This window comes from Schistosoma mansoni, chromosome 6 (genome assembly GCF_000237925.1).
Source record: "Schistosoma mansoni strain Puerto Rico chromosome 6, complete genome".
Lineage (NCBI taxonomy): Eukaryota > Metazoa > Platyhelminthes > Trematoda > Strigeidida > Schistosomatidae > Schistosoma > Schistosoma mansoni.
The window spans coordinates 15,281,088-15,309,046 of NC_031500.1; the positions used below are offsets into that span (position 1 = coordinate 15,281,088).

At 36.0% G+C, this 27,959-nt stretch overlaps 1 protein-coding gene across 1 annotated transcript; it reads right to left on the reverse strand.

Moving 5' to 3' along the window:
* On the reverse strand, positions 1-27,598 carry Smp_046430 (ubiquitin-specific peptidase 42 (C19 family)). The gene is made up of 11 exons (XM_018798386.1): positions 27,544-27,598; positions 23,280-23,820; positions 20,826-21,170; positions 18,387-18,557; positions 18,127-18,215; positions 15,926-16,068; positions 12,561-12,765; positions 10,717-10,789; positions 5,440-5,645; positions 3,606-3,905; positions 1-1,136 (listed from the first exon to the last, which is right to left on the reverse strand). The coding sequence occupies exons 2-11, from the start codon at positions 23,695-23,697 to the stop codon at positions 687-689; spliced, it is 2,400 nt and encodes a 799-aa protein (XP_018653333.1). The 5' UTR covers positions 23,698-23,820; positions 27,544-27,598; the 3' UTR covers positions 1-686.
* Positions 27,599-27,959: the final 361 nt, after the last annotated feature.

The window sequence follows — 27,959 nt, forward strand, 5'->3', positions numbered from 1 at the left end:
TCTTCTTCTTCTAAAACTTTTATAGCTACATACATAAAAGACAATGCAAAAAGAGCGTAGTCAACATCACTTTAAAGTAAACAAGTAAGAGAAACAAATCAATAACATCAAAGACAATAATACAGAACATTAATAATGAAGCAGTAAAACCACTATGTATATATATATAACCCTCATTTTATGAAATGATAAATTACAATGCATCTCTTCAGTCTCTCTCTTTATTCGACTTTGATGAACTTGAACAATGTATACGACGTTAATATATCATCATATGGATGAGTTTGCTGTATGATCGTTATTCATCAATAACATGATGGGATTAAAGAAGTGAAAAGAAGACAACTGTACATTTTTTTTATGTCTGGATCATTGGATCTAATTTAAATACAAAATTGAGAAAATATAAAATAAGGAAAACAAACAAACAGCTGGGATAATAAAGTTGACAGAGAGGCAACTTCATAAGCAATACACCAGGTCAGTGGGCATTCTTGATGGGAAAATAATTCTTTGCAGATATGGTAGGTCAATGCAAGAAAATGTGTTTATATATGTATAATTAAGGATAGAAAGAAAATTGAAGTACAGATTACATCAGTGTACGAATGCATGCAAAAAGAAATAATTGATTGTTGGAGAAGCAACGGATTAAACAGTGAGATTTCTCCTTTTTATTTTCTTTTTTACCTGTATCCATTTTCATGACTATGCGATTGTTTGTAGTGTTTATGATGTGAATGGAATCGGTGGTCTTTGGAATCACGTGAATCTTGTCGATATTTTTTATGATGATGACGGCGACGATGCTTGTCATGGTGATGATGATCAGAAGAAGGTCGAGGCAGACTACTGCTACGATCAAGTTCCCGATTGCGATGATTGTGATGGTGACGGTTATCGTCGGAACCATTCCATGAATTATGATGAGAAGAACTGTGTTTAGATGAATGACGACTTTTATGCTTTTTCTTATGACGTTTATGTACATCGGATGAAGATTTATCTTTATGATGTTTTTCGGATGTTTCATTATGATTGCCAGGAACCCATACAGTACCAGAGTCGGAGCCACTGTGTGATGTTCGGCTACGTTTGGGAGGAGGTGGTGAAACATTTTTATCACTGTCCGATTCCTTAAAAGTGAAAACAGTAAAAATTGTTAGTAACGAATAATAAATAAACGGTGTTTATTGTGTTTTAGAATTGGTGACCACGTAGCCAGTGTGTTAAGCAACTGTTTTACTAACCATGGACCTTCAATTTATCGAACCAGATAGAAGCGATGAAACAATTACAAGGCTAGAGGTCAACCGGAGAAGGCAACTAACATGAGCACGAGAGTAAATGAAGACAATGAAACCGAAGAACACAACCAGTTACAAACAAGACTACAGGAATAAACAGGTATAACTGTTGTGGAATAACAAAATTTCGCCGCTACATAGAATTAGCACTGATGTCGAGAAAGACAATAAAAGCTAGGCAATTAAATAAAGTAAAATGGTTATAGACTGGGTCATTATTTGGGATGGCAATTTTATTAAACAAGGACACACCGGAAAGAATGGGAGAGGAAGGACTACTACGCAGAAACTATTACGTGAGGGGTAATAACTATCTATTACTTATCCAGACCTTATTGAATATTCATTTTGTATTGTTCATTTGAAACTTCCCATTGATGTTTAGGACTGCAGTTGATCATTCTCTTATTGGCATATGTGCATACTGTGCGTATTGCCTCGATATTGCCTTAAATAACAAGAATTATGAGCAAAGATTGATGGTAGCTAGTAGTGGAATCCAGGACGCATATTTGGGACTCGTCAGATAGATGTACCTGCATCCTAGAGTTGATTATGCAACATATCCAGCTGACAAGCTCCATATAGGACGAAATGCATGTCCTGGATCCCACTGTTAGCTACCATGCATCTTTGCTTACTTAATAGTTAAGAACAGATAACCAATCAATTACATAACAAATATCTAAACTAACTATTTACAATATTATTTCACTACTTACTGATCACCCTAAAGACTTAATTAACACGTATGTATAACTATTGTACGTAATGATGAATTTACTGACATTTAGTTAAGTCAATAACTGTCATATGTTACTTAGCAAAGCCGTATTCACTTATTTGTATTGTGTGGTAGTACATCGGTTATATTAGGTAATGAACTAATGAAAATTCAGTATTCTTTTCACAATCATAATGACTACACTAATGCAATATAGGGTGATGACGTCCACAAAGGTTCAAACGTTTGTGGCCTAAAATCTCATAGACTCTAAGTAGTCAGTTATAGAGTGATAATACCAAACCGTACGGTATCAAAAGCCCATAGAATATCAACTTTACAAGTGAAATTATATTAGTTATGGTATCAAGGTGTTTGCAACAGATAATAAGAACATGTTTTTTGTCAATAATGGATGCTGATAAAACGCAGTCTTTTTAATTAGAAAGAATAAGGTTGATGTTGGATATTTCTGTGAAGTGAAAAGTGATGTCACAAACTTATTTCCCTACGTTGACAGTATAAACAGTAAGAAAATAAGTAGTAAAGGGTATTGAAATAGTTCTGGACACGGAAGTATATATTAGACAAAGTGGATTTATGGTTGCATAAATATAGAGTCAGTCAGTCAGCTACAACATAGGACCAGGCACATATAGAATATTACATACAGAATGAATCAACTTATAATCTTTGGTAGAATCCTGAGAACAACTGCTCTTCAATAGAGTTTACTGTTAAACTACAGTCATCGAATGTAGAGCTTTATTATAAGCATCTTTAAAAACAATGATTTTATGTGGTCAACTGGTTCTAAGCGAGAAAAGTGTATGAAGATAACAGTTTTAAAGGAAAGTAGTGTTGTTAGCTGGATGTAAAATATTTAATAAACATTAATTATAGAAGGGGTTTTGTGGAGATTTAGTATTTATCATAGTTGAAAGCGTGAGTCAATTGAAGCTAGACCACCATGGAAAACCTGGAAACACTGGACGGCCGTTTCGTCCTATTATGGGACTCCTCAGCAGTGCGCATCCACGAACCCGCTCTCGCGAGATTCGAACCCAGGACCTACCAGTCTTGAGCCAAAGCCCTTAACCCTTTTGACTCACGCTTTCAACTATTTAATAAACGCCCAACGCCACAAAAACAAGGAGTGTTATGATCTGTTTTCAGTTACGTGATTCGGAATATCCATGCGATAGTGGATGCAACGTAGAAACATTCTTCAGCCGAACTTCCTCTATACCAGTAACGATGAATCTTGACATAACTCTCAACTATCAAGAAGACAAGAGTAAACAATAGATTTACTTTAACTTCAACTGAAGGTGCTACAAAAGGAAAAGTGTGAGTATTTATAGATTTTGAGAACCAACTAATCAGGGACAGAGTTTTAAAGTTCCTAACTCACCTGTACGAAGGTTACTTAAAATTCAAACAGGAGATTATTGACTGACACGTATTCAATTTAGATTATTTTGATTAGACTAAAACACTCAATCATACTTTTAAGAAAATTATAATTTACAAAAGATGAGAACAAATAGAACATATAAATAGTCAACATTTACCTCGTAAGAATAGTCCACTAAAGGATTCGTCAATTCACGTTGTTTATTTTTTAAGCCTACAGTATTAACTGAAGGTGATTGAGATGAAGTGGTTTGTACTTTTGTAGTACTGATTGTGGTTAGATTATCTGAACTATTACTAAGATTAACTGATGATTGTTCATTAGTCAGATTTTTATTACAATGAGATAATGTTGTTATTGATGAGGATGAAGTTGATGACAATGATAAAACAGGCTCGTTTATCGGTGTTGGACGTTCTGTCCATAAATTTGATGATGTTTCTTTACCATAGAGCAACTTAAAGAGAGAAAAAAAAGCAAAACCAAATAAAGTGAATATTAGGAATACATGGATTGTAGAAAAAAATCTGGGGAAAAACATCGTACAGAGGGGATTCACGTGAATAGTATGCATACATTTTTAACGTTAATTACAAACTCTATTCATATAAGTTTGAAACAATAAAGATTTACAGTTGTCAAATATTGAATTTATAATTAAACATCATCAATCTGTACACTCATCTTAGCGCACTCCTTTTAATCGATTTCTAATTGACATAAGAAAATAGAGATCATTCAACTAGAACGGATTTTATGGAGGTCATGAATCGATCAATGTTAGACCACTATTGAAAAGCTGGAAGCACTAGTCAGCTGTGAGTAACTGTCTCACACACAACACGAATTAGCTCCACTGGTCGCGGCCCCTCACTGGAACTCCGAGAATTACCTCTCCAAGCCAGTCATTAGTGATTACATAATAATTATTAGTATAAAGTTGTGGAGATTATTGAGTTTTTACTGAAATCATGAATCGATTTAAGTTAGACCACCATTGAAAATCTGGAAGCACTAGACGGCTGTTTCGTCCTAGTATGGGAATCCTCGGCGGCGTGCATCGGGTTTGAGTGACTTGAACACAAATGGAGATTTTAGGTAGTTAGATGTAGTGGTCACGAAGCTGTAGACCAAAGTTTTCTTCTATTTGACATTCAACAAGGTACACTTGCGATCTTGAGGTGAAGGCTTCACCTTTAGAGACGTTACCACTGTTCTATTTGGGCTGCGAATGACCTGGTGTATGACGGATGTACTTACAACTGACTTATTACTGAGTAGTGACCAATGCCACTAGGCAACGAAAAGACAAATTACAAAATGTAATATCTTCGAGTGTGCTCTATGACTTGAGTGCTGGTTTATTCATGACTACTGGAGTACTAATTGAACAATCCTGGGATTTACTAATCAGCATATCAATTCGAATTCCTTTACTCACCATATAGTATCCCCTTTATCAAGCTAGAATTATGATAATCATAGAATTATGATAGTCGAGACTTTCTTGAGTTGATTTAGGTTTTATCTGAATATTTCTGGAAGTTAAGTGAATGTTATCTATTTTACCCATCATAATGTACGTTACAACGAGAGTTCCAGATAATGTACTACATGGAAGTGATATTCAGTTCAGCAAGCTAGTCACTAGCAAAGAAAAACCTGGCATATATGTGGGGATCGGTTCAAGTTGCCACATCACGGCACGAAGAATAGTAAGTATCCGTAATAGCAGGAAAAATTAAACATAGACGGTATAATTCGAGCAGAACAGATACGTGGAATAAAAAAACAAGATGATTTTGGAAATCAGAATCGAAGGGAAGACAGAGTAAGCGCACTTAAACCGTTAAGACCAATTGTGGACTATGTCACTCATATCCAACAACTGATGATGGTTATTTTAACCTATAAATATTCACTTAAAAAGCTGGTTACATTACTACTAATCATGAAAAATAAATACAAAACAACTAAAGATAGAATCTAACCTCCCGGACAGTGGCCGCTGATAAAGGGATGGATGTCGTCGTACTACTACTAGTACTGCTGCTGACTGACGATACTGTTGACACAATATTTGAATGATGATTCTTACCACTTTCTATGATATCTTGAATGCTTTTATTTTTTGAAGGAAGAGACATTGAATTATTGAGACCAGTTGATATCGATGTAGAAGGAACAATTGGTGAGGCTGAAAAAAACACAAAGAAAATAGTGATTAAATGAATTTTAATATTTACAAATCACAAACAATAATATAGTGAACAAATAAATAAGCAGTGACCAGTGGAGTTCAAACCACGTCTGTTATGAGATATCAACTCACTGAAGACAATTGGTGAATGGTTGCTCAACTTCGTGGATTAGTTGGACTTAGATATAAACGCCATGGTGGGATGCCGGCTGAGTGGTCTATCGGTTAAGTGCTCTGGCGCGAGACTGGTAGGTTTTGAGTTCGAATCTCACGAGGCGAGATAGTGGGTACGCAATGCTGAAGAGTCCCACAGTGGAACGAAACGGCCGTCCAGTGCTTCCAGGTTTTCCATGGTGGTCTAGCTTCAATTGACTCACGCTTTCAACTATGAAAATACTAAATCTCCACAAAAACCCCTTCTGAAAATAAATAAAACCTGAAACATGAGACTATACAATATATTCACAAGTGTTTGATTAACAAATGTAATTTTTCTATCACTATAATGCGAAAGCAATAATATGATACACTATCCATTATACACATATGTCAGTTTGGGACGCTAAAACAGATGAACAGTGTTCGTATAGGACAATCATCAGAAAGTAAATATAAGTCAGTTAGTCTGATTTAAGGTGTACAATTTTCATTAATCTAATCGAAAAGAGATAAATTACAATCAGTAACTACTATCCATTCATAATTATTAATATAATACCTGAAACAAAAAGATTTTAATCCCTAACATATTATATTACTCAAGTAAGATTATATCATTTTACATAGGTTTTATCAAACATTTTGATAGACTGATATATACAATTGAATATGAATAGAATCCCAAGAAGAAGAGTATTGAATTAGATACAGATAATAATTTCATTTTTGTACTCGCTTCGGCGGTACATATGCTAGAATTGGAACGATACAGAGAACATTAGCATGGCCCCTGAGCAAGGATGCCACGCAAAATCGTGAAGCGTTCCATATTTTTTTTAGAGACTCTAGGTGACATGGCTCAGAATCGATCACAATGACGTAGGTGTATACACTATTTATCTTCTCTTAAACCTTGAGATTAAAATTGCTTCATATCTGTCTTTCTTCCTGTACTGTATCCTTATATACAACCTATCATTTATATACTAACACCACTAAATTAACTACTTCTATGAATTTAGTGTTCATCTTGTCGTGCTAACGAGGTATGGCAACTTGGACCGATGCATAAATGTGCCTGGTCCTACGTTGTAGCTGACTAACTAACTCCATCTTTGTAAGTCAAATATAAAGGGACCATGAAACAATTGAAAAATAAGTTGGCAAAATAGCAAAAGAATAATTCACATCCAAGTTAATCAAGAAACAGAATGTAGCACACATAGGAAAATACATAAAATTAACACGTTCAGGTTCTGAATATCACAATGAACATATCAAATGCAAGAGCACTTGGAAGTCTATGTCGAGAGCGCTGAGGAAAGATTAGCTTTCCAACTTAAGAAAATTTCCAGTTCCTTATAGGTGAAGTATTAAATAATCAGTCAGTGCTTTACTTTATAGTTAGTGAAGCTTGTTCTTATGTGACTTATTTCTAATATAATACAATCAATAATTACTAAGCAATCTATTTACAGATAATAATAAAAATCAGAGAATCTTTACATATTCCAACTAAACTGATCGCATGTTACGCAACTTATAGTTATGGCGATGTACGGCGACTGAAGTCGAAACGCGTTACCGCCAAATGAGCATATAAATTCATATATACTTGTTAAAGCAGTTCCAATGGTAGAAAAGAAAGAAGAATATACGTTTGACTCCAAGATCACATTCGAAAAAGTTTCAGGTCAATATGATTAGAGGCTTTCAGTGATAGTATTGTAAAACATCTGTGATATAGAACACCAGGCTAATATACTGAAATCTTTCAGAATCATCAATCAACAGTCAAATTCCGTTCTTCTTAAATTCGCCGAAGTTGTAGTCATTAAACATTTCAAGCCCAACTTATGTACCTAAACAGAAACAGTTGCAAATCTTTCGACACCACGGCGATACAATGAAGTTGAATAACAGATAGGCACAGTAGTAAACGCAATAGAATCATTTAGTATCTCGATTCGTCTAGCAACGTCAATTGGTTGGCAGAAAGATCAGACAGTGTATTTCGATTTCACATTGATCTAAGCATACAATAGTCGGGACTCTATTCTGATATTAACTACTCTACTAAATTTCCGACCGTTATTGCTACCTAGACGTGGTGGTCAGGCTTGTCTATCGTGATGGACCAATCGAGTTATACTGGCTGGAACAATCGTCCCTCAAGGTCCTATCATGCCAGACAGGTCGTTTGAAGAGCGGTAAGACTAAAAGCAGCAAACCCAAGGTCCGAAGGCGAAGTCGTACTGCTGACTGTACAGAGGTGTGACAGCAGTAAGGTGTTTCCTTCAGACAACCAGCATAACAGCGATGCTGTCTTCCCACAAGGAAGGGTGGGGTTAGAAAAGGTCGACCCTAAAAATGCATACCTCGCCTTATTCCACGGGTTTCCGTATCCGGAGGTAAGGTCGCCACAAGTACGGAGCTAACACAAAAACTACCCACAAAAAGGTCGTGTGTGACCGACCTCAAGCAGTTTTCCCTTTGGCACTGCGGTCACGTTCCCAGGTCACTAAGACCATCTCTAACCCTATTTCGTTCACAGATACCTCTAGAAGAACCCTCCCACGGTGTGAGGAACCGGGAAATGATAATCGACTTCATACCACTGACTGACCTTACTAGATCTAAAATATTCACCTAAGTATATCACACTAGGAGTCAATATGTTAAGTACAATTTAGTCGATTTAATTCTGGAAATATCAACAGTAAGGAATTACGACTTTTTTTTAAAAAACGTGTCTGGTAAAGCCAAGTACTGAAAAATCAACACACTACTTGCTATTCAAACAGGCCAAAAGAAATTGAAAAAAAAAGTAATCTGTCAAAGAAGAACCATGTGCAGAAAACTTATAAAGTAGATAACTTACGTAGGATGTTTATTTTATTTAATGAAAGTTTAGGATTAAAAACAATTTTCGGTATGGATGATACCGTGCTTGTAGTAGTATTACTGCAACACAATGAATTAATTGTTGGTGTCTTAGCAAATGAAGTACTCGACGAAATAACAGATGATACGGTAACAGGTAGTAAATTTGTTTGTTTTGTGGTGTTAAAAGATTTATGATTAGTCTGTGTGGACAATGATGATGATGATGATAATGGTAAATAAGGCTTTGTAGTAGACTGTTGTTTGACTGTATCATTAACAGGAGATAACTGAGAGTTATTTAGCTTCGGAGTATTAGTGTCAAGTGAAGATTCCTTAGAGGTTACTGTACGAGTAACTGTGCCGTTAGTTGAACTACGAACCTACAAACAAACAAAAAACACAAACAGTGAGCGTTTGCAGTAAGCTTACAGGTCAAAGTGAAAATAATCTGACATTTATATGATATGGCTAAAGTTTATAATGGAATGGATTAAGACAAAATCAGTCAAATACAATGCAGAATTCAGCACATACGTATATCAATCCAAGTCCCCAGACCATATTACCACAATCAGATGAAATTATCAAGACATATGTCAAAGTAGTGGGAGTGGTAACATCAGAAGTGATAGTAGAAAAAAATGAGACGCAGACAATCATTCGGAAAGAACAAATGAATTTATAGAGTAAAAAATATGAGGTGGTTACGAAACTTAGAATGTCAGGGAAAACAAAGAGTGAATACATCTATGCCATTGTGACCGATTCTCAGCGACGTCACCGAAAGTCCTCCCATTAGTGGTTACAATAATCACATGATTATTCAGTCAGCTAGTGTGAACCTACCAACATGAATCGGATCAACAGTAAATTACTTCTTGAACTGATCTGGTTGCCTCTAGCCTTCTTCCACTCTACCTCTACAGCAGCAAGCGTCGCCTATCGGGGTAAGCAGGGGTTAGAGATACGTGTTATGGTAGATTTAAGAGAATAAAAAATAGTCACAAGACAATAGGAACGATCCTTTGATAAATCAATTTCAATCAAGTAATTTAATTGAATTTACTGTAATTACAATTAGGTGATACGACCATGTTGAGATGAAGATAATCCACAAAGAAAAGTGCATCAAATATGAGCATTAAAAAGAACTTCGACAAAAATCCTTGAATTTGAAAATGAAACGCGCATCTGGAGGTAAACAGACAATATAGCTTGATATTATTGTAAGAACTATAGTTTCATATAATCGTTGATCTGAGATTGGAGCAGATATCATGTTTTTCTAGCAATTAAGACTACACGTTTGAACTTCATCTTGGCTATTTGGTGATGTATTTTGAATTGAATAACTTCGTTGAGATCTTTTTAATGTCATTTAAAAAGTAGAATTATTTACGTCAATTTAGGAACATTTTAGAGTTACTTCAGATTTCCATCTGAGGTTTGTGCTGATTATATTGTTCAGAAGGAAAATGAAAGCCCCACGACTAAATCATGCAGCTCAGAGAATGAAACTCTATCAAAAACTACTTTAGAAATGTAGCTACACCTTCTCCATATTCCATTTCAGTAGTTTGATTGGTGATTTAGTTTTTTTTCCAGCAATTATTATTTACCTGTTGTGAGTAGGTGGGAAGGAGATACTTCAGTTTTCACATAATGTATAAACTAAAGCCTGGTACACAGACCTATATTTAGATAAGTTATACAAAATTAATGAAGTAGTCAGTAAGAAATTGGAATGAATCATAACATTAAAATTTCAGTTTGCAATTTCCCCTAATTAATACATGAAAGTAAGAAATACAATTTAAAAACAAATAATACAGTTGATGAGAACAAAGTCAGTAACCAAGCGCAAGTTAGTGCCATAAAATAGAAGGGTATAAGAGTAGTTAATCTCATAACTCTCAACTATGTAGAATTAAGTACTAGGAGTTAAGTTCGAGAAATGAATGAGGTTAGACCGATGAGTCAATATTTACATGGGTAACGAAAGAAGAATGAGAAGTATAAGTACCATAACTTACCGCTTCATAGAACAGTAGGTAGGGTGACTGACGTAAAACATGGTCAGTATTTGTTGTTGAAACCTAAAGATCGTAAAACAAGACAACACATAACCGGAGTACCACTACAAACAACAAATTAAAATAGACACTAATAACACGATGTAACACTAACAGTTATAATGAGACTCTTGCTAATTGGGCACTGATAATCATGGTACTTCAAGATAATATTCGAACCAATTGTGATAATCGAACAGTGTAAAACTTAGTGAACTAATGCATTCGACACTATTACCGGTAGTCTTTATACAATAAACTAGGTTATATATGATGCCCCCAAATGCCCTGGTACGGCCGAGAGTGGGGAGAGTCCAATCTCCCTCTCCAAATGCTCTCATATGGCCACGCGAATATATAGCCTCTAACAGGGAAGTCCTACTCACTGCCTTCTCGTGGCACCGGTGTTGTTCACGAAAGTGAGAGGACGAAAAGCGAATGTCCGGCGCTTTAACCGGGTTGGTGGATGTGGAGGATCCACCTAGGGGAGTTGGAAAACCCTCATTCCAAACCAATGGTGTTCATGGGCTCCAGGATCCTGAAGGAACGAATGGCGTATGAACCAACTGTTGGTCACCGGCTACCATGGGACTGCATCTCCTTACGATGCTCCACTGCCTTGTGGATTAGACCTCTAGGTTAAAGGCTCGGGGTGTGGCCCCCTAAGAAAACCACCTGCTTCAGTCTGGGCACCTGAGCAGTATCATAGCCCACACACAAATCGAATGAGATTTGTGAGGCGCATATTTATCTGGTGCTTCCTTGTACCAATATTTATGTGTTTAAATAAATAAAAATAAATAAGATTCAATGATGGTGACTAACCACATTTCTAGCCATCTACATATATCTTTGCTAGTTGGAGGTAAAAGCCCAAATAGTAGTGGTAGTACAATATAATTGAACCTACATACACCATAAACCATCTTGAGTACTACTAAAATTGTAGTATATGATGTAATGTTAACCAAGCGTTTCAACTGACATCTATTTCTGTGGTGTACTAACTAACGTACTAGGGTAGATGCAACTACCTACCCAGTTAAATAAAGTTGTTAATACAATTACTAGCTTCACCGTGTATCATCAAAATTTAATATCTAGATCAAAACATCATATTCATCATTCAGTGAGTGAAAAACACATTCCGATCATCCTAAAAATAAACCGCTCAAGATTAGAGTACTTAAAAGAGAAAATCAATTACAAATCTTGGTGAATTATTTCTGTTATATCGATTGAGTGCGTGTCCGGTTTATATATGACGTCATATGACCGCCCAATTAGTGAGCAGTGAATTTATTGATCGGAGCAATGATACACAAAAGCCGTCTTGAGTACTTATCAGTCCTGCTTTCTGCCTAGCCCAGCCAGTTAAGCCCAGAACACCAATAACAACCTCTGCAATATGAATCATTATTCACAAACATACTGGGTTTATATACCAATTAAACTGATCACATCGCACCATAAAATAGAAAATAACATTTGTACAAGATTTAGCCAAATGTGGCTGTGAATAGGGGGAACAGTAATTAATAGACTGAGGATAACTCAAGAATGGTAAATCGTATAATAATAGTCTATGGGTCAAAATAAAGCTTATAGTAAGAGGAACATGAATATGAATAGTTTAGTTACTTAACAATTATACAATAGGAAATATACATATCACATTGCTCCATAGATAGTTCTCAAAGTTACCACTCATAATTCTCCATGGGATACAACAATTTATTAAAACCAAACTAAAAAAAGACAATAAGCATCATTTACGAAATGTATTTGAACTTACAAAACTATCATTAAGTGATAACCATTGACCATGACGTAGAGTAAATGATACATAATGTCCACTACGACAACTATATCCTTCATGATTTACTATAGCATATAATTTATATAATATTGGTAAACCTTTTGATTGTGTCATAAATGGACGTAAATTAAATGATGAAGGAAAATCTACACGTATATCAAGCTTTTGATGACGTGAAAATCTACAAAATTAAATATTATAAAATAACAATAAAGTTTGCCTGGTCATAATCGTCCATTAGTAACAATAGAAGTGATAATAATAATAACTCAAAGAACAGTCAGACGAATAATTATTAACCTTAGTATTTTTCCAGTTATCTCAGTCAGTCAAAACGTAGAACTTCGTACGTACGTACATCTGTTCGAGTTACCATACCACATTAACACAGAGATGCAGTTGTTAATTCGAATCCCATAGTGGTAGAAGTAGTAAGAGTATAAGTATTATGTGAAAGATTAGGGTTTGAAGATGTTATTCAAGGAGTATAATCCAGTGAAATAAATTTGGAAAAAGATAGAGACATGAAGAATTCAGATTAGAATTTGGTAGAACACAAAGAGTGGATGCACCTTCGCCATTGCAAACGATTTTGAGCCATGTCATTCAAGGTCTCTAACCATCGATTGCTATCATCTCGTGAATAAAAACCAGGTAGTCTACACCTACCAGCATGACTCAGTCCAATTTGCAAAATGATATCGTAAGGATTTGGACGACAAACATAAGACTACATAAAATAGATAGCTAATTTTACACTTCTTGACATTTAGACTTTCTGCAATGATTAACAATTCGACATACGAGTAACATTTGGCTATAATGAAGCAAAACTAAGAACACACAGAGGTCAGTCAGTTAGCTACAACGTAGGACCAGGCACATATATACATCGATCGAAGTTGCTACACCTCATTAGCACAAGAAGGTCAACAGCAAATTCATAGAAGTAGTGTTGCTAAAACAAAAACAGTTAATAGACTTAGCTGAAGATGCTAACAACGTGGAGACATATGTAGGGGAGACTGTGAGATATTAAAAAACTTAAGCTGATTTGCCAGATGTATTGCTATTTAATGAGGTTTACTATTTTTTACATCAACTCTGGTCTTAATTTAACTCTCGTATTAATTTCTTTGCACAACCATATAAGGATAGCCATCATGTTTTTTTCGATAAACCAACAATAACATGAAAAAAAGTAAACCCAGTTGAATTAGACAAGAGATGTAGTGAACATGAGGGGAGGAATGAAGAAAAGGTAATAAAAGAGAGGGGGGTTATTACATAATTAAAAATTACTGTAGCTTACAAACACAGGTATACTCAAGTTTTCTCACCATATATTATATGTATATGTTATACACAGGTAGAACATCATGGATGGTAGTCGATGTTTTAATTTCTGGGGGAGTGGATAATTGAATTGTTTTTTTCGATTGTGATTTGCATTTCATCTCTTCAATACAAAACTTCATCAATTCATAAGATACATATATATACATATAAATTTATACGTTTATACGTATACATATTAGTAGTATACACAAATAGATTTCTTTTATTAATGAATGTATAATAATATCAGAGTATATGGTTAATCTTTTCAATGACCACAAACTTCCATTTCTATGGTTTCTAAATACGTACAAAACGTAATGAAAATAAAGGAATTAGTCTTATACACAAAAATGTGATTATAATTGAGTTTTCCATGAGAGTAGTATGTATATATATATATATATATCCATACATTCTAATTGCCCCTAAAATGCCCTGGTACGGCCGAGAGTGGGGAGAGTCCAATCTCCCTCTCCAAATGCTCTCATACGGCCACGCGTATATAGCCTCTGACAGGGAAGTCCTATTCACTGCCTTCTCGTGGCGATTGTATTGTTCACGAAAGTGAGAGGACGAAAAGCGAATGTCCGGCACTTTAACCGGGTTGGTGGACACGGAGAGTTGGAAAACCCTCATTCCAAACCAATGGTGCACAGGGGTTCCAGTATCCTGAGGGAACGAATGGCGTATGAACTTATTGTTGGTCACCGGCTACCATGGGACTGCATCTCCTCACGATGCTCCACTGCCTTGTGGATTAGACCTTTAGGTCAAAGGCTCCGAGTGTGGCCCCTTAAGAAAACTACCTGCTTCAGTTTGGGCACCTGAGCAGTATCACAGCCCTCACATAAGTCGAATGAGATTTGTGCGGCGCATAGGTATCTGGTACCCCCTTGTACCAATATTTATGTGTATAAATAAAATTTTAAAAAATACATTCTAATTATGTAAGTAAATTGCTTATTTGACATGTATACTTATTTGGTAAAACTAAATGTAATTCTATTTAGTAAAGCATATTGATTAACATTATACTATATCCATATTGTATTTGACAAGCTGAAGTACAGATCTATCATCAGGTAGCGCGAACATATGACTCGATATTAGCAGACAGGAATATTTCAAATATACTGCACTCATGCTAATGAAAGGTCATAGGGAAGCAACAGAGTTTGCCGACTTGAATTTCGTTATATGAGAGGATTATAATGGGGGGAGAGCACTAGTAATAATAGTGACTCATCTACTAAATATAGGTGCCAGACTAGAAATTATACTTGTCGTGTGAAGGCTAAAGATTTTAACAAGCTGACCAAAGTAGGTGGAGTTGGATTCGAATCCAAGACCTCACTAGTCCAAAGTGATCTAATCACTCTACGTCATGGCAGTCATCAACACAAAAGTGTTAACTGATGATTATTCTATTGATCACCGATTGATGATATGGTTAAATTAATAGATTGAATAACAATAACAAAACGACAGGTTACCCAGGCATTTTACACGAAACCTACTAATATAGGCACCAATGTTTAGCTAAAGAGGTTGGATAGAATGAGAACGCGAAAAAGAGAAGACGGTTAATTATATCTGAGAAATAAAGATTTATGTGGTACACTTCGTATGAAACTTATTGGATGGAGGTTAAGTACATTAATCAGCTGTCGGAAGTGAAGTAGATTAGGTTTTCGATTGACGACTTAATTAACTGAAGAGTAATGAAACCAGTGAAACATTTTTTAAATTAATTTTTAACATTTTATCCATTAGTGTCGAATACCAGTATGGTTTTTTCAAGAAATGGGTAGGCAATTCTAGCCTCACAGTTTTATTCCAATGGAATAAACTAACGAAAAGTAAGAAATAGAAAACTACCTGTCGAGAGACAATGAATAATTTGATTAAGCACCAAACAAACGTCAAGTCGCTACATACACAATTGTAAATAAAGATGACAATAAATACTTAAAAAGAAAAAATAGAATTCAACTACTTACCTATTTAGCTGGATAATAAGTATAGGTGGTGCTCGATAAATGGTACATTTTCTCATAGCTGCTCGAAGCTGATGGCAATTTTCACATTTATATGCATTTTGACCTGATAACTCTTCGCTACGAACATAATTACACAGACATTGCTGAAAGGAGATAAAAGGGGAAAAGTTTAATATGGTTTTAATTGGTAACAAGAAATAGAAATTGATGCAAGACAGAAGAATCAAGCATTGGGTTTAAAAGAAAATTTATTGTATAGCTAAGAGCATTGACAAGTTAAAGTTGAATTATATCAAAGAAACATTCTTTTTCATGAGGGCGAACATTGAACTATTTAGAGTGTTTGAAAAGTTTTGGCTAGTTAGGTGTTTTAAACTTAGAAGGAGACGATATAAGAATTCAAGACAAATCAATGATGTAACTAGTGAGAACGTATATTCTAAAATCAATTTATGGAACTTAGCAAATACAAACTCATTTGCTCGGATTTAGAACACATTAGGAATCTAAGGCATAGAGATAATACCCGATTGGATAAACTAAAGTAGATGGACAGGGGATTTGAATCCCTGGAAATCTGGTTGAAAGTTGAAAACTTTTACATCCACGCGGAGTCACCGCCGCTTCCAATTCTAATAAACGAACAAAGCAACCTATCGCAACAAAATAAAAACCAGTTGTGTTACCACACATCGTATTGATTAGTTGCTTAGTGCATAATAAGTTGAGCTGATTTCGAATTGGTTACTAACTAGTTTGTTGGTAGCCAATTACTGAAAAACTTGGCATTCAAACACAAGGGTTGATACTGTTTATTTCTCATGAAAACACCTTGATATAAATGAAGGCAGTGTGCATGAAACAAAGTAGAACTAGACAGATTGCTAAACCTTATACGCTAACAGCAACACGGTAGGTAACGTAAAGTAACAAAATGAAATTAATAATACCAACAGTAGTGGGAACACAGTTCATAAAAAACAAATGAAAACGCAAAATGGAAGCTTGTGATTTAGAGGAAGTTGAAGAACGAACGTAACTGAATCAGCTTAATCGATTTTGAATCACGTGAAGTTCCACGCTCTGAATGATGTGGACCTTATAGGACGCCGGCTGAGGTTTATAGACACCTTTGGAGAATTACTCGCGTATATTAGGGTCACCGAGTGAAAAACACTGTGGTTAGGCGCAGTGTGCAAAGTAAAGATGGTAAAGCGATTAATGAAGTAGTGAATGCCCCCAAATGCCCTGGTACGGCCAAGAGTGGGGAGAGTTAGCTCTCCCTCATGGCTGAGAATTGGTTTTAACGGCACGGATCCATTCACTCTTTATCTTTTCTTACATTTTAAGTTTCGGAACTATCTTACACTTTTTTTTCACTCCGTAAATTCATCCTTTTTTTCGAAACTTATTATCTATATCTAATTTTCCCTACTACCACTGATAGTGTTAAAACTTATACTACATTGACTAGTGTGGTACAGCAGCTTGGACCCATGTATATGTGCTGGGTTTTTACATTGTATATGAGCGATGCTACGGATTCAAAGTTAATTATTTTATACACTAACGCCGTGTCTGTGTCTGGATGTCCCAAGTATTATTATTTTGATCAAAATTGCAGCAGAGGTTGGTTGGAACGTGCGTGACCACTACCTAACTCGACGGACGATGTTGTTTGGTGTAGGAGTAGGCTGAAAGATAGGGGCGGTCAGATTAGAACATAGTGCCAATCCATGAAGTCACTCACATTTGGACTGAGTCATGTTAATAGATGTTAGACTACATGGTTGGAGGCAGCCTGACTATCGTAACCGGTGATCAAATAATTGAAATGAGATGGCCCAAAATTATTTGTAATGGCACAGGTGCATTCATTCCTTGTCTTCCCTCAAATTCTAGGCTTCTGAATTCTACAAAATTTTTCCTATCTTATCATATTATATTTTCTCAAATCATATCTTTGATGCCTAATCTTTTCAACCACCGCCGATACTGTCACTGCCTATACCATTTGAGGATTTATCCCAGCAATTTCATTTCACTGTGTTAATAGGGTATGGTAACTTGGACCGATGTACATAGGTGCTATGTTCTATGTTGCGACTGAATGACTGAATATTGCAATATGTCGGACTACTTAGCATTATTTCATTGCAAAGTTAGAAAGAACATTCAAAAAAGAAAGAAAATAGATTAACCTGTAAACTTCGAGCGCAAGTGATATCCATAGACAGATTAAAGCATTGTTCATCCCGCGCTGAAACTTTGAGGCAAGAATGGCATGTCACTGGAATACAACAAAAAATATTGGATGTTTAACAATAATAATAATAATAATAATAATAATAATTAGTCCTTCAAGAATATTTACAAAATGATTCGCTATTGAAATGAATGCTTTAGAAAATCAGAATACGCTGTTTATTACCACTTAGAAAGTTGCAGACAATTTGCTTACCTTCTGAACGTATTACGCCGCCAAAAATCCTCCTGATGACATTTGTTTCAGATAGTTTACGAGACACTTTACCTAAACCTGCCAGTGAACTATCTTCCATTCTTGATAAAAGTCCAAGTAGAAATTCATGTGCATCTTCTTGTTGATAAGGACGAAGACTGGGACAAATAGCTAGAGAAGGGATAGATGGTTAATAAAACAAACTAAGTTAAATTACACCTGACAACAGATAGAATAAGTTGTTACTTGCATAATACATGTTGACATTTCCACATAAACGTTAATCAGGATTATAAAAATTACTTACTTACTCCTGTTAGCTCTCGTGAAAAAGCATAGGCCGCCCACCAGCATTTCACATCGAACTCTGTTCTGGGCAATCCTTCCAACTTGTTTACAGCTGTTATTCATTCTTTTCATGTCTGCTGAAAATTCCCAACGCCTTTCTTAATTACTTTTTCCTTCAGGATTTCAACTTGAGACATGCCTCGTGATGTAGTTTGGTGACTTACGCAATGTATCTCTCATCCACCACCAACGTCTTTCCCATATTTCCTCTTCAGATGGAATCTGTTTTGTTTTCTCACACAGTAGGCTGTTAATAATGGCATCCGATTAACATATATTGAGTCTCTTGCATAGACAATTGTTTATAAATACTTTTACTTTTTGACGATGGTTGTAGTTCACCAAGTCTCAGTTGCGTACAGTTGAACCGTCTTGACGTTTGTGTTGCAAATTCTGACTTTCATATTGGTTGACAGTTGTTTTGAGTCCCATATGTTCTTCAACTGTTGGGATGCTGTCCTTGCGTTGCCAATCCCTGCCTCTACATCTGCATCAGATCATTCTTGTTCATCGACGATGCTGACCAGGAACCTGAGGGTCTCCATATCTTCCAGGGCTTTCCCTCCAAGTGTCATTAGGTTGGTGCTCGCTGTGTTGTATTTCAGGATTTTGAGCATTTACTCGTGCGAGTTGAGACCTATTGATGAAGAGGCTGTTGTAAAATTGTCTAGAACAGTTGGCTTCTCTGAAAAGTCCAAATCGGTTAGCTGCACACAAGCTGTCCATTGTATTCCATTCTTTTTACGAGATGTCTTCATAATCCAATCGACCACCGGAAGAAAGAGAGGACGAGAGTGATCATCCATGTCTGACTCTGGTCCTCACATAAAATGCATCTCTCAGCTGTCCTCTATGCATGACTTTGCACTGTAGTCCGGTGTATCGATTCCGCATGGTGTTGATGATTTCCTCAGCTACACACACCATAGTGTCGAACAAGGTTTCATAATGTTCTCCTATCCACACTGTCAAACGCTTTCTCATAGTCAAGGAAGTTGATGTATAGTGACGAGTTCCATTCAATTGATTGTCCAACAATGATCCGTAGTGTCATGATTTGGTCTGTGCTCTACTGATGTTTACGGAATCCAGCCTGTTGATCTCGAAGTTGGACATCGAATGAATCCCTCATCCTACTCAGAAACACTGTTGAAAACTTTTACTGATACCGGTAGTAGTGTGATGCTTGTGTAGTTCTCACACACTTGCTCAGATCTCCTTTCTTTGGTACCTTGATGAGATATCCTTCTTTCCAGTCTGTCGACACTTGTTCTTCCTCCCAAATCTTCCTGAATAGAATGTGGAGCATACTTCCGCTGACATGTCTTACTTCAGTGCTTCGGCTGGCATGTTGTGATGTACTGCTGTTGCTTTCCCACTCTTGATTTGTCTGATGACCATCCTGATTTCTTCGATCGTTGGAGTGACATCTATGGGAAGGTCTGGAGGTGTTGCCTTGATGTCCGGTAGGTTCGGTGGCGCTGGTCTATTGAAGAGTTCCCCAAAGTTTTCTGCCAATCTTTTCTTCTGTTCCTGGATCTCGGTGATCGGCTTGCTTTCTTTGTCTTTGACAGGTCTCTCTGGTTTACTATATTCCCCCTACCAGTTTCTTCGTCGTGTCATATAGTTGTTTCATATTGCCTTCGGCTACCACTGCTAGGTTTTCTAAGTAGTTCTTTTTGTCGGCTCTAATGCTCTTCTCACTTGTTTGTTTGCTTGTGTGTATTCAGCTTGTGACCTGAATTTCTCTGTTCTTGTTCGACTGTTGTTAATTGCTATCTTCTTGTTCTATCTTTCTTGAATCTTGTCTAAGGTTTTCATAGAGGTTTATTAATTATGATGATGCTTGTTGAGGTCCAGCACCTCTTGACATGTTAAAGTTAATGCTTTTTTGATCCTTTGAGTTGTCCTCTATAGTGATTTTTCTTCGTTCAGTAGATCATGTAAGGTTTGGAACCTGTTGTTGAGAGTTATCGTGAGTTCGTTAAGTTTGTCAGTATGTCGAAGGAAGGCTGTATTATACAAATGAATTATATTCTATTAAAGATATTACACTATTAGATTTAATTCGTTTCAATGTTTATTGCTTACCTCGAACATTTGTTACAAAGTAAGAAGGAATTGTACGTCCATTTTGAGAGTGATGTTCATTAATAAGACGGGAAAGACCGCATAAAACACAAAACCGAGATTTGTTTAAGCTTGGAATGCTGGACCGACCACTATTTATAATACAGCTACCAGGGTTTGAATGTTTATGGTTAATATATGCAAGTAGAGGTCCAGTAGCCAAAATACATTGAAGTACAGAGTTAAGATAACATGTATTCCCAGAGTTACCGAATCCCAAAGCTCTTTTTGGAATACAATGAGCACCGGTTTGACACAAATGATCAAGTTCATCATCAGAACATAGGAGTTTAGTTTCAGTGGAACCTGGAGATTAATTACAAGAACAGTTAAAAAAATTACATGATAAACACAACTAGATAATTAATTTTCTCAAAATACTAAAACGAATTTTTTTTAAAATCATTCAAAATGAAGAGAGAATATTAATTTGTAAGTGATAATTTTATTATTTTTTCCCACCTCTCATGAACCCCCCCCTTTAGGCTAGGTCGAATAAAAAAATGATAGTATAGTAACCGTGTGAAAATATCGATTTTTTTTTTTTACCTCACACAATGACAGAAAAACATTTTGCATAAGTGAATAAATTTTATTACCTAAAAATCGAAAAGATAATCTTATTATCCAACCTAATTAATTAAGACTAACTATACATTAACTCGTTATTAGACAGTTATGACCGATGTTATTATTTGATTTTCAGAGGTGACCAAGTGTGTTTGTTTAGTAATCATCAAGACTGACTGGATAGGTGGAAGTGGTTAGTGGAGAACCATAGGGTTTTATGTTTTATGTTTGCTGATATATATTATCACATCATACCCAGAATCCTCGAAAAGAATTATAAACTAAGAATTGGGAAAGCTATCAATAGTTATATCCTGGTGGGCGGCCTATGCTTCTTCGCGAGAAGTAACATACGTAAGCAAAAATCAATAGTAATCAAAATTTAAGGAGTAAATTATACAACCTTGTTGATCATTTAATTTTACAAGAAGACTGATTGCAAAGAAATCAACTTAGCGTTTATGCCCTTGATTAGAAAGCTAAGCTACAACACATTTGAATTAATGACGTAGTGGTTTTCCTTAAAGTTGCTAATAACTCACAGGTAGCTTATTGCCACATGCTTTTTCAATGATAATGTATATGTATAATGGTCAAACTAATGCTTAAACGTAAACTAGAAAACACATTCATTTTAGCTGTTTTTGCTACTCCTTTCCCAGAGATTATACATGACTACTAACATTCGGAAAACAACTCACAAAGGTGATTAATTCTCTTGATTATAACACTTCAAAAAACTGGCTAAATTGTTGTAGAAATTGAAATGTGGCAGTACAAACTCAATTCACAAAAAGAAGTAACTACCAGATTAATTCTGCACTTATGAACCATAGGAGTAGTTGTACTACTTTAAGGAAAATTACAATTTTAGAATGAGTGGATGTGTTTGATGAGATAACTTGATTAATATGTATTAACATACAGTGAATGAAAGCTCAGTACCACAGAAAAATATATTTCATAGAACACTCACCAAAGACATTTCTCTTATATCCTTGTATCCATTTTAGTCATTACTTGAATGGAAGTTATGAGATAAGGTTTGGAATTAATGGATCCTATTATTCATATTTAGATTAGATGAGGTACCAATTTTATTTTATCTTTTAATTTTGGAGATAGTGTTAGTCTTCTCTCCAAAAAGTAACCACAAATGTGTAATTTCAACTTTAAACAGCCTATTAAACGAATAATGAATGAACAATTTAGTAGATATGAAGAGTTTCTACTGGCGATATTTGCTTGTCTTCATACATAAAGGTTTTAGTATCTTGTTTTAAATATTATAACTAAAATTAAGAAACAAATTCTAGTGGAAAGTGGGAAAATTAGTAAAGTTTTATACGTCAAAAGCGGCTCTAGTGCACTGCACGTGTACGTCAAAGGCTTTCTGAATGGTAATAAAGAAATCATGGTATCAATGGTCAATAAATTTATTTGTGTCTTTAACTAGATACTGTTTTAATGGACAGCAGTGAATAGACGTTCATGTGATCACTGTATTCTGATTATTTGGGTTAAATTATCGATGGGTGCCGATATAGTTCTGATAGTAAGAGTAACCCAATAGACCAGTGGAATACAATCATCATTATTTAACGATAAGGGGATTGTTATACCTCTGCATAATTCCTCTCAATATTAGATTTATTTAGTATGTCACAGATGGATGGACAGTGCCAAACTATTAGAACGACACATGAAAATTCTACTTTTGAAATAAATGAAATCAGATATAAGATTCTAGCCATCCTGAACATTTAAAAAACTCAGCAGTAGGTTTTAAAGCTAAATGTGTAATAATGGACAGTTATCAGATATTTCCATAAACAAAAGACATACTTTTTTTGACAGCTTTACATTCTTCCGAATCTGTCAGGATCAAAGATCTGGGCAAACTTTGGATTTTCTGCTTGATTACTGAATCCAGAGGAGGGGCTGACGATTCATGGAAAGACAAAGGTCGTTGAGACAGTTTTTCTGTATAATTTGATATATGACCGTTTAGCGGGACTGTAGATGACTTGAAGGATAGACGTAAAGCGTTATCCAAGTTATAGGAAACTAGTTTAGAAGCGGATATAGATGACTCGGACTTCAGAAAATTAGTAGTAGGCCCATAATCATTATTCGGAGATGATTGATGGTTGAACCCCAACACTGACCCATCAGAACCACAATCGAAGTGCTGGAAATTCTGCGTAACAGGCTTGGGCAAATGATATGAAACATTGGGGACTACAGATGCAGTAGACGACATTGGTCTACTGAGAGGTTATGAGATAAATTGAGGAGTACCAATGTTAAAGAAATGTAACTGTCATTGTAAATAATAGTCTCAAGATCACTGAGTTGGGGAATTGAGAAGTAGATTGAAAATTGCCTGAAATTAAAAGAATTATATTTGTTACATCTTATTTCCCCAAAAATAAGACACGCACATAATATTTAACTGCCTATAAACAGACTATAATATTGTATACTATGGATACATATCGACTAAAATAACTAGTTGGATTCAATATCGACCGTCTGACTACAAATATATTCCACTTACAAACAGGATACAAGCAATGTTCCAAGTTGATGCGACACTTCAGTACGGCGAAATGAAATTAGGATGAATTCAAAGTCGAAATAACGGTAGTATCAATAAGCATGAGAAATACTGAAAATGGGAAAGTACGGTTCTCAAACGGATGAATTTTGGGAATAAAAGTTTATAGTGATCCTGAGACAGCAATTAGAGGATAAGCAGTAAATGCATTTGTGATATTTAAACTGCTTCCGAGTCATGTTACACTACATTCTTAACAACCAATGACTTTATGATGGTTTGGATGTCCGTAGCTTTCTCTCAACTTACTTTTATATCTGCTAACACCGAGCAACAGGGTAGGAGGCATAACATATATTCCATTTACCTTAGTCAAGGAAGTTTCACGACCTAATCAACTTGTTTCATGATACGTGAGGAATGCTTTGAAGGGGAGTATGATCAAAAACTCGCAACTTAAGAATATCTCCAATTTTCATAAAGCATATCCCAGCCACCAAGTAATACAAAGTGGACCGCAGTATAATTGCACCTTCACAGGGAGATGGACATCTCGCCTAATACACTAGTAACCCAAGCTGGCAAAAGTCAAGTTTCTTGTTTTAAATCCGTGCCGATACTTTATCAGCCAAAGATCCATTGGAGATTATAAGAAGTTAAAATGACTTATTATTTCACTTTCTACGAACAGAAATACTGATGCACACTAGTTTCAAAGTGACAGAGAAACGCATTTTCAGCTTTTTGAAATGGTACTCAAGAGGTTTAGAAGATAGCATCTTGTCCGCATTCTCGTCGAACAGAACTATATTATCTACAAGTCGATAAGTGAATCTTCTGATAGGTTGATTACTGAAGTCAAAGCGTTATTTTTGAAATACCTGAGACAGAAATAAATAAAGATGGACAAATCGTGGGGCTCTGACGAATGTCACTTATCATTGTCAGTTGACATGACAATTTGCCATAAACTCTGACTCGGCTGTGTTGTAATAGTCTATAAGAGGTTCATTTGCCTCTTGGATAGACGTTTGAATGACGTAGGAAACAAACAGACCAACGCCAGTTATGAATAACGTAGAATCTGGCATATATCAGCATAGCGAGATGAAATTATCAAGATGAATACCGGAGTGGTAGTAATGTTAGTAGTAGTAGAAAAGATTAGGGATAGATCATGGAATAAACAGTCCAAAGTTTGAAACTCAGGATCTAGGAATAGACAAGAAGCAAATGCATCACTATCATTGTGACCGATTTCGAGCCGTCATTCAGTACCTTTAACTACTGATCAATGGGGTCAAATGTAGTCTTAATGACACAAAGTTTATTGAGTGGTGCGACTAAAAATAAAATGTAGACTGAACAAGATGGTTGTTGATGTTCGTGTAAAACAACTTTGGAAGAATTGTTGTTTTCCGATTTTCAGGTATACTAATGACGTATTAACATCAGAAGGAAGTATAGGTGAACATGGAAAGTGACAAACAATTCTGGTAGTTGGTAATTTAAAGACTTTAGACATTGACGTTATGCACCAAATTTCTGATGCATAACGTTCACAAAGCAAACTGACTATGATTATTTAACGCGAAACTATAATTATACTATTTTGTAAAAACTTAGTTACGTCTGAGCACCAAAAATAGTGTTACACATAAACAGTAGTTGGTGAGATTGGATGTCATCCAAAAGTTTTACTTACGGTGAAATCAGCAGTCAGGTGGCATTGTTAGGCACCTGGTGTATGTAGCCCGTAGGTTAATACATGGTGGTTTACTGACTTGCATAAATGACGTGTAATCAGCATGCTAACTCATAGAGTCTGAGGTGTAAGATTCTAGATAATGTCATTTTAAATAGATGTCTTAACGTAGAACCAGATGGGATCGTTTAAATCCCACCCTGACACACGCTTTGCTTGTAAATGCCCTAGTACAGTCGAGAGTGGGGATAATCTGCTCCCCTCGAGATGTTTTTACATAGCCACATGTATACAGCCACTGTCAAGGAAGCCATACTACCTTCTTGTGACGGGGTTTTTATCTACGAAATTGAGAGGATAGAAAGCGAATGTCCAGGGCTTTAACCGGGTTGGTGGGTACGGTGGAACCACCTGAGGAAGTTGGAAAACCTTGATTTCGAACCAATAGTGTACATGGGCTCCAGAATCGTGAGGGAACAAATGACACATAAACCTATTGTTGGTCACCGGCCACCATGGGGCCGCATCTGACGTTGCTCTATAGCTTTGTGGATTGGACCTCTAGGTCAAAGGCTAGCGCAGTTACCTGGGAAAATCACCTGCTTCAATTCGGATGCCCAAGCAGTATTCCAACCCTAACACAAATCGAATGATTTGTATGGTGCATATATATTCGGTGCCCGTTTATACATATATTTACGTTTAAATAAATAATAAGCCCATACGTAACAAAAGTGGGTAAAACTATAATTTACAGACAAAGCAGTCAGATTTAAGACGGGTTTTAGATTCTGGCGCCAAATTTATTTATTTATATGTTCGAATAGCACTGGAATTATAGCTGGTGTTAGTTGGTGATGAAAACCCTAATTCCTCACATTGAATTGTAACCATCATTCAACTTAAGGTTGCTGGATTTTGTCAAAGTCACTGGCGTCGCCCAAAGGTCGTCAGTGAACTATAGTCTTGGTATAACGTAATAAAACGCAATAAAAATGAAGTGGGAATACACGTAAAAAATGATATTGGAGGATGGGTAATATTTGGACATGTTTTTGTGATTGATCTCCCGACCTTGTGTGTAAAAATTCCATCCACTGCTACTTACGCTCTCAACAACCCTAAATTAGGATTCTACTTCACTTCAAACAGACCAATAGTCACACAAAAACATGTATCGTAAGGCCTGACACGAAGTAGTGTCCATAAGGGTCATAATCAGGGCATCAAATTCTATAGGAGTAAGACGATAATTATAGCGACAACAGCAACATAGAGCTGAAAGTGGCTGTAAAAAAAAGTAAAGATACTACTCAGGACTTAGAGAAAAAATAGGTGAGTCATTTGAGAATAAAACAGGGACAATGACAACAACTACACACGTGTCGACAACAGTAAGTGACGAGTAATGCAGAAGGAATATTAAAAACATTAGTTTTATAAAGGAAGACAAGAACGCACGACACCAAGCAAAAAACAAAGGGAACCTATAACAATCCGAGAGCCTATTAATATCTTGATTCATCATGACGCTCGGATTAAATATTATTATGCATGGATTTGTTAGCGCCATGGAACTAATCGGAACTCGTGTTTAAATCCATTGTATCGTATACCCAAGAGCCTAGCTTACCACTCATAGTCGAGGAGTACCTGTTTGAGAGTGGGTGTCCAAACACGAAGGTAAGACGACCACGATTTCCGACAGCGTACAATCAACTACATCTACATCTGTTAAGCTAGCAGGAAATATCGCACAAGTAAGAACAGTTCGTGACGCAAAAAACCATATTGTACGTCTTTCAAAAAGAAGCCAAAAACTGAAGATATTAAAAGGCTCATACCTATGAAAATAGCCTCGTGTATCTACACACGTCCAAACTCCGAAAGGCCGCGCCCAGACCTTGAGTCCAATGCCAATTCCCATGACATTCAATATCCAATATGTTGCTGGTGAGTTAGTTCAAACCGCAAGGTGCATCCTTTTTATTATTTCTAAGTGTCCAAAAATAGTTAAATGAGTTTGGTTATAACGATATAACAACTCAAGTAGATCTAACCTTGGCGCGCTATTTAAAAAATACTTTGGTATTATTCCTCGTTGAGTCGGATTTACTGTTTCGATAGTAAATTACGCATTCAAACTACTGCCCCTCCCTTATTGAATTTATTTCAGTTAAAGTGATATTGTACTTGTGGGTTTGACTTTGCTTTTGTGTATCTATTGCATCAAAACGTACATATACAACACGTGCAGACA

Bases quoted from the DNA above. Each gene is read 5' to 3' on its own strand.
- Smp_046430 (XM_018798386.1), bottom strand. From the start codon at position 23,697: ATGTCGTCTACTGCATCTGTAGTCCCCAATGTTTCATATCATTTGCCC. The intron at 18,216-18,386 runs GTAAGCAAATTG...GTTGTATTCCAG, and splicing joins CGGCGTAATACGTTCAGAAG to TGACATGCCATTCTTGCCTC. The intron at 3,906-5,439 runs GTTAGATTCTAT...TCTCTCTTTAAG, and splicing joins CAGCGGCCACTGTCCGGGAG to TTGCTCTATGGTAAAGAAAC.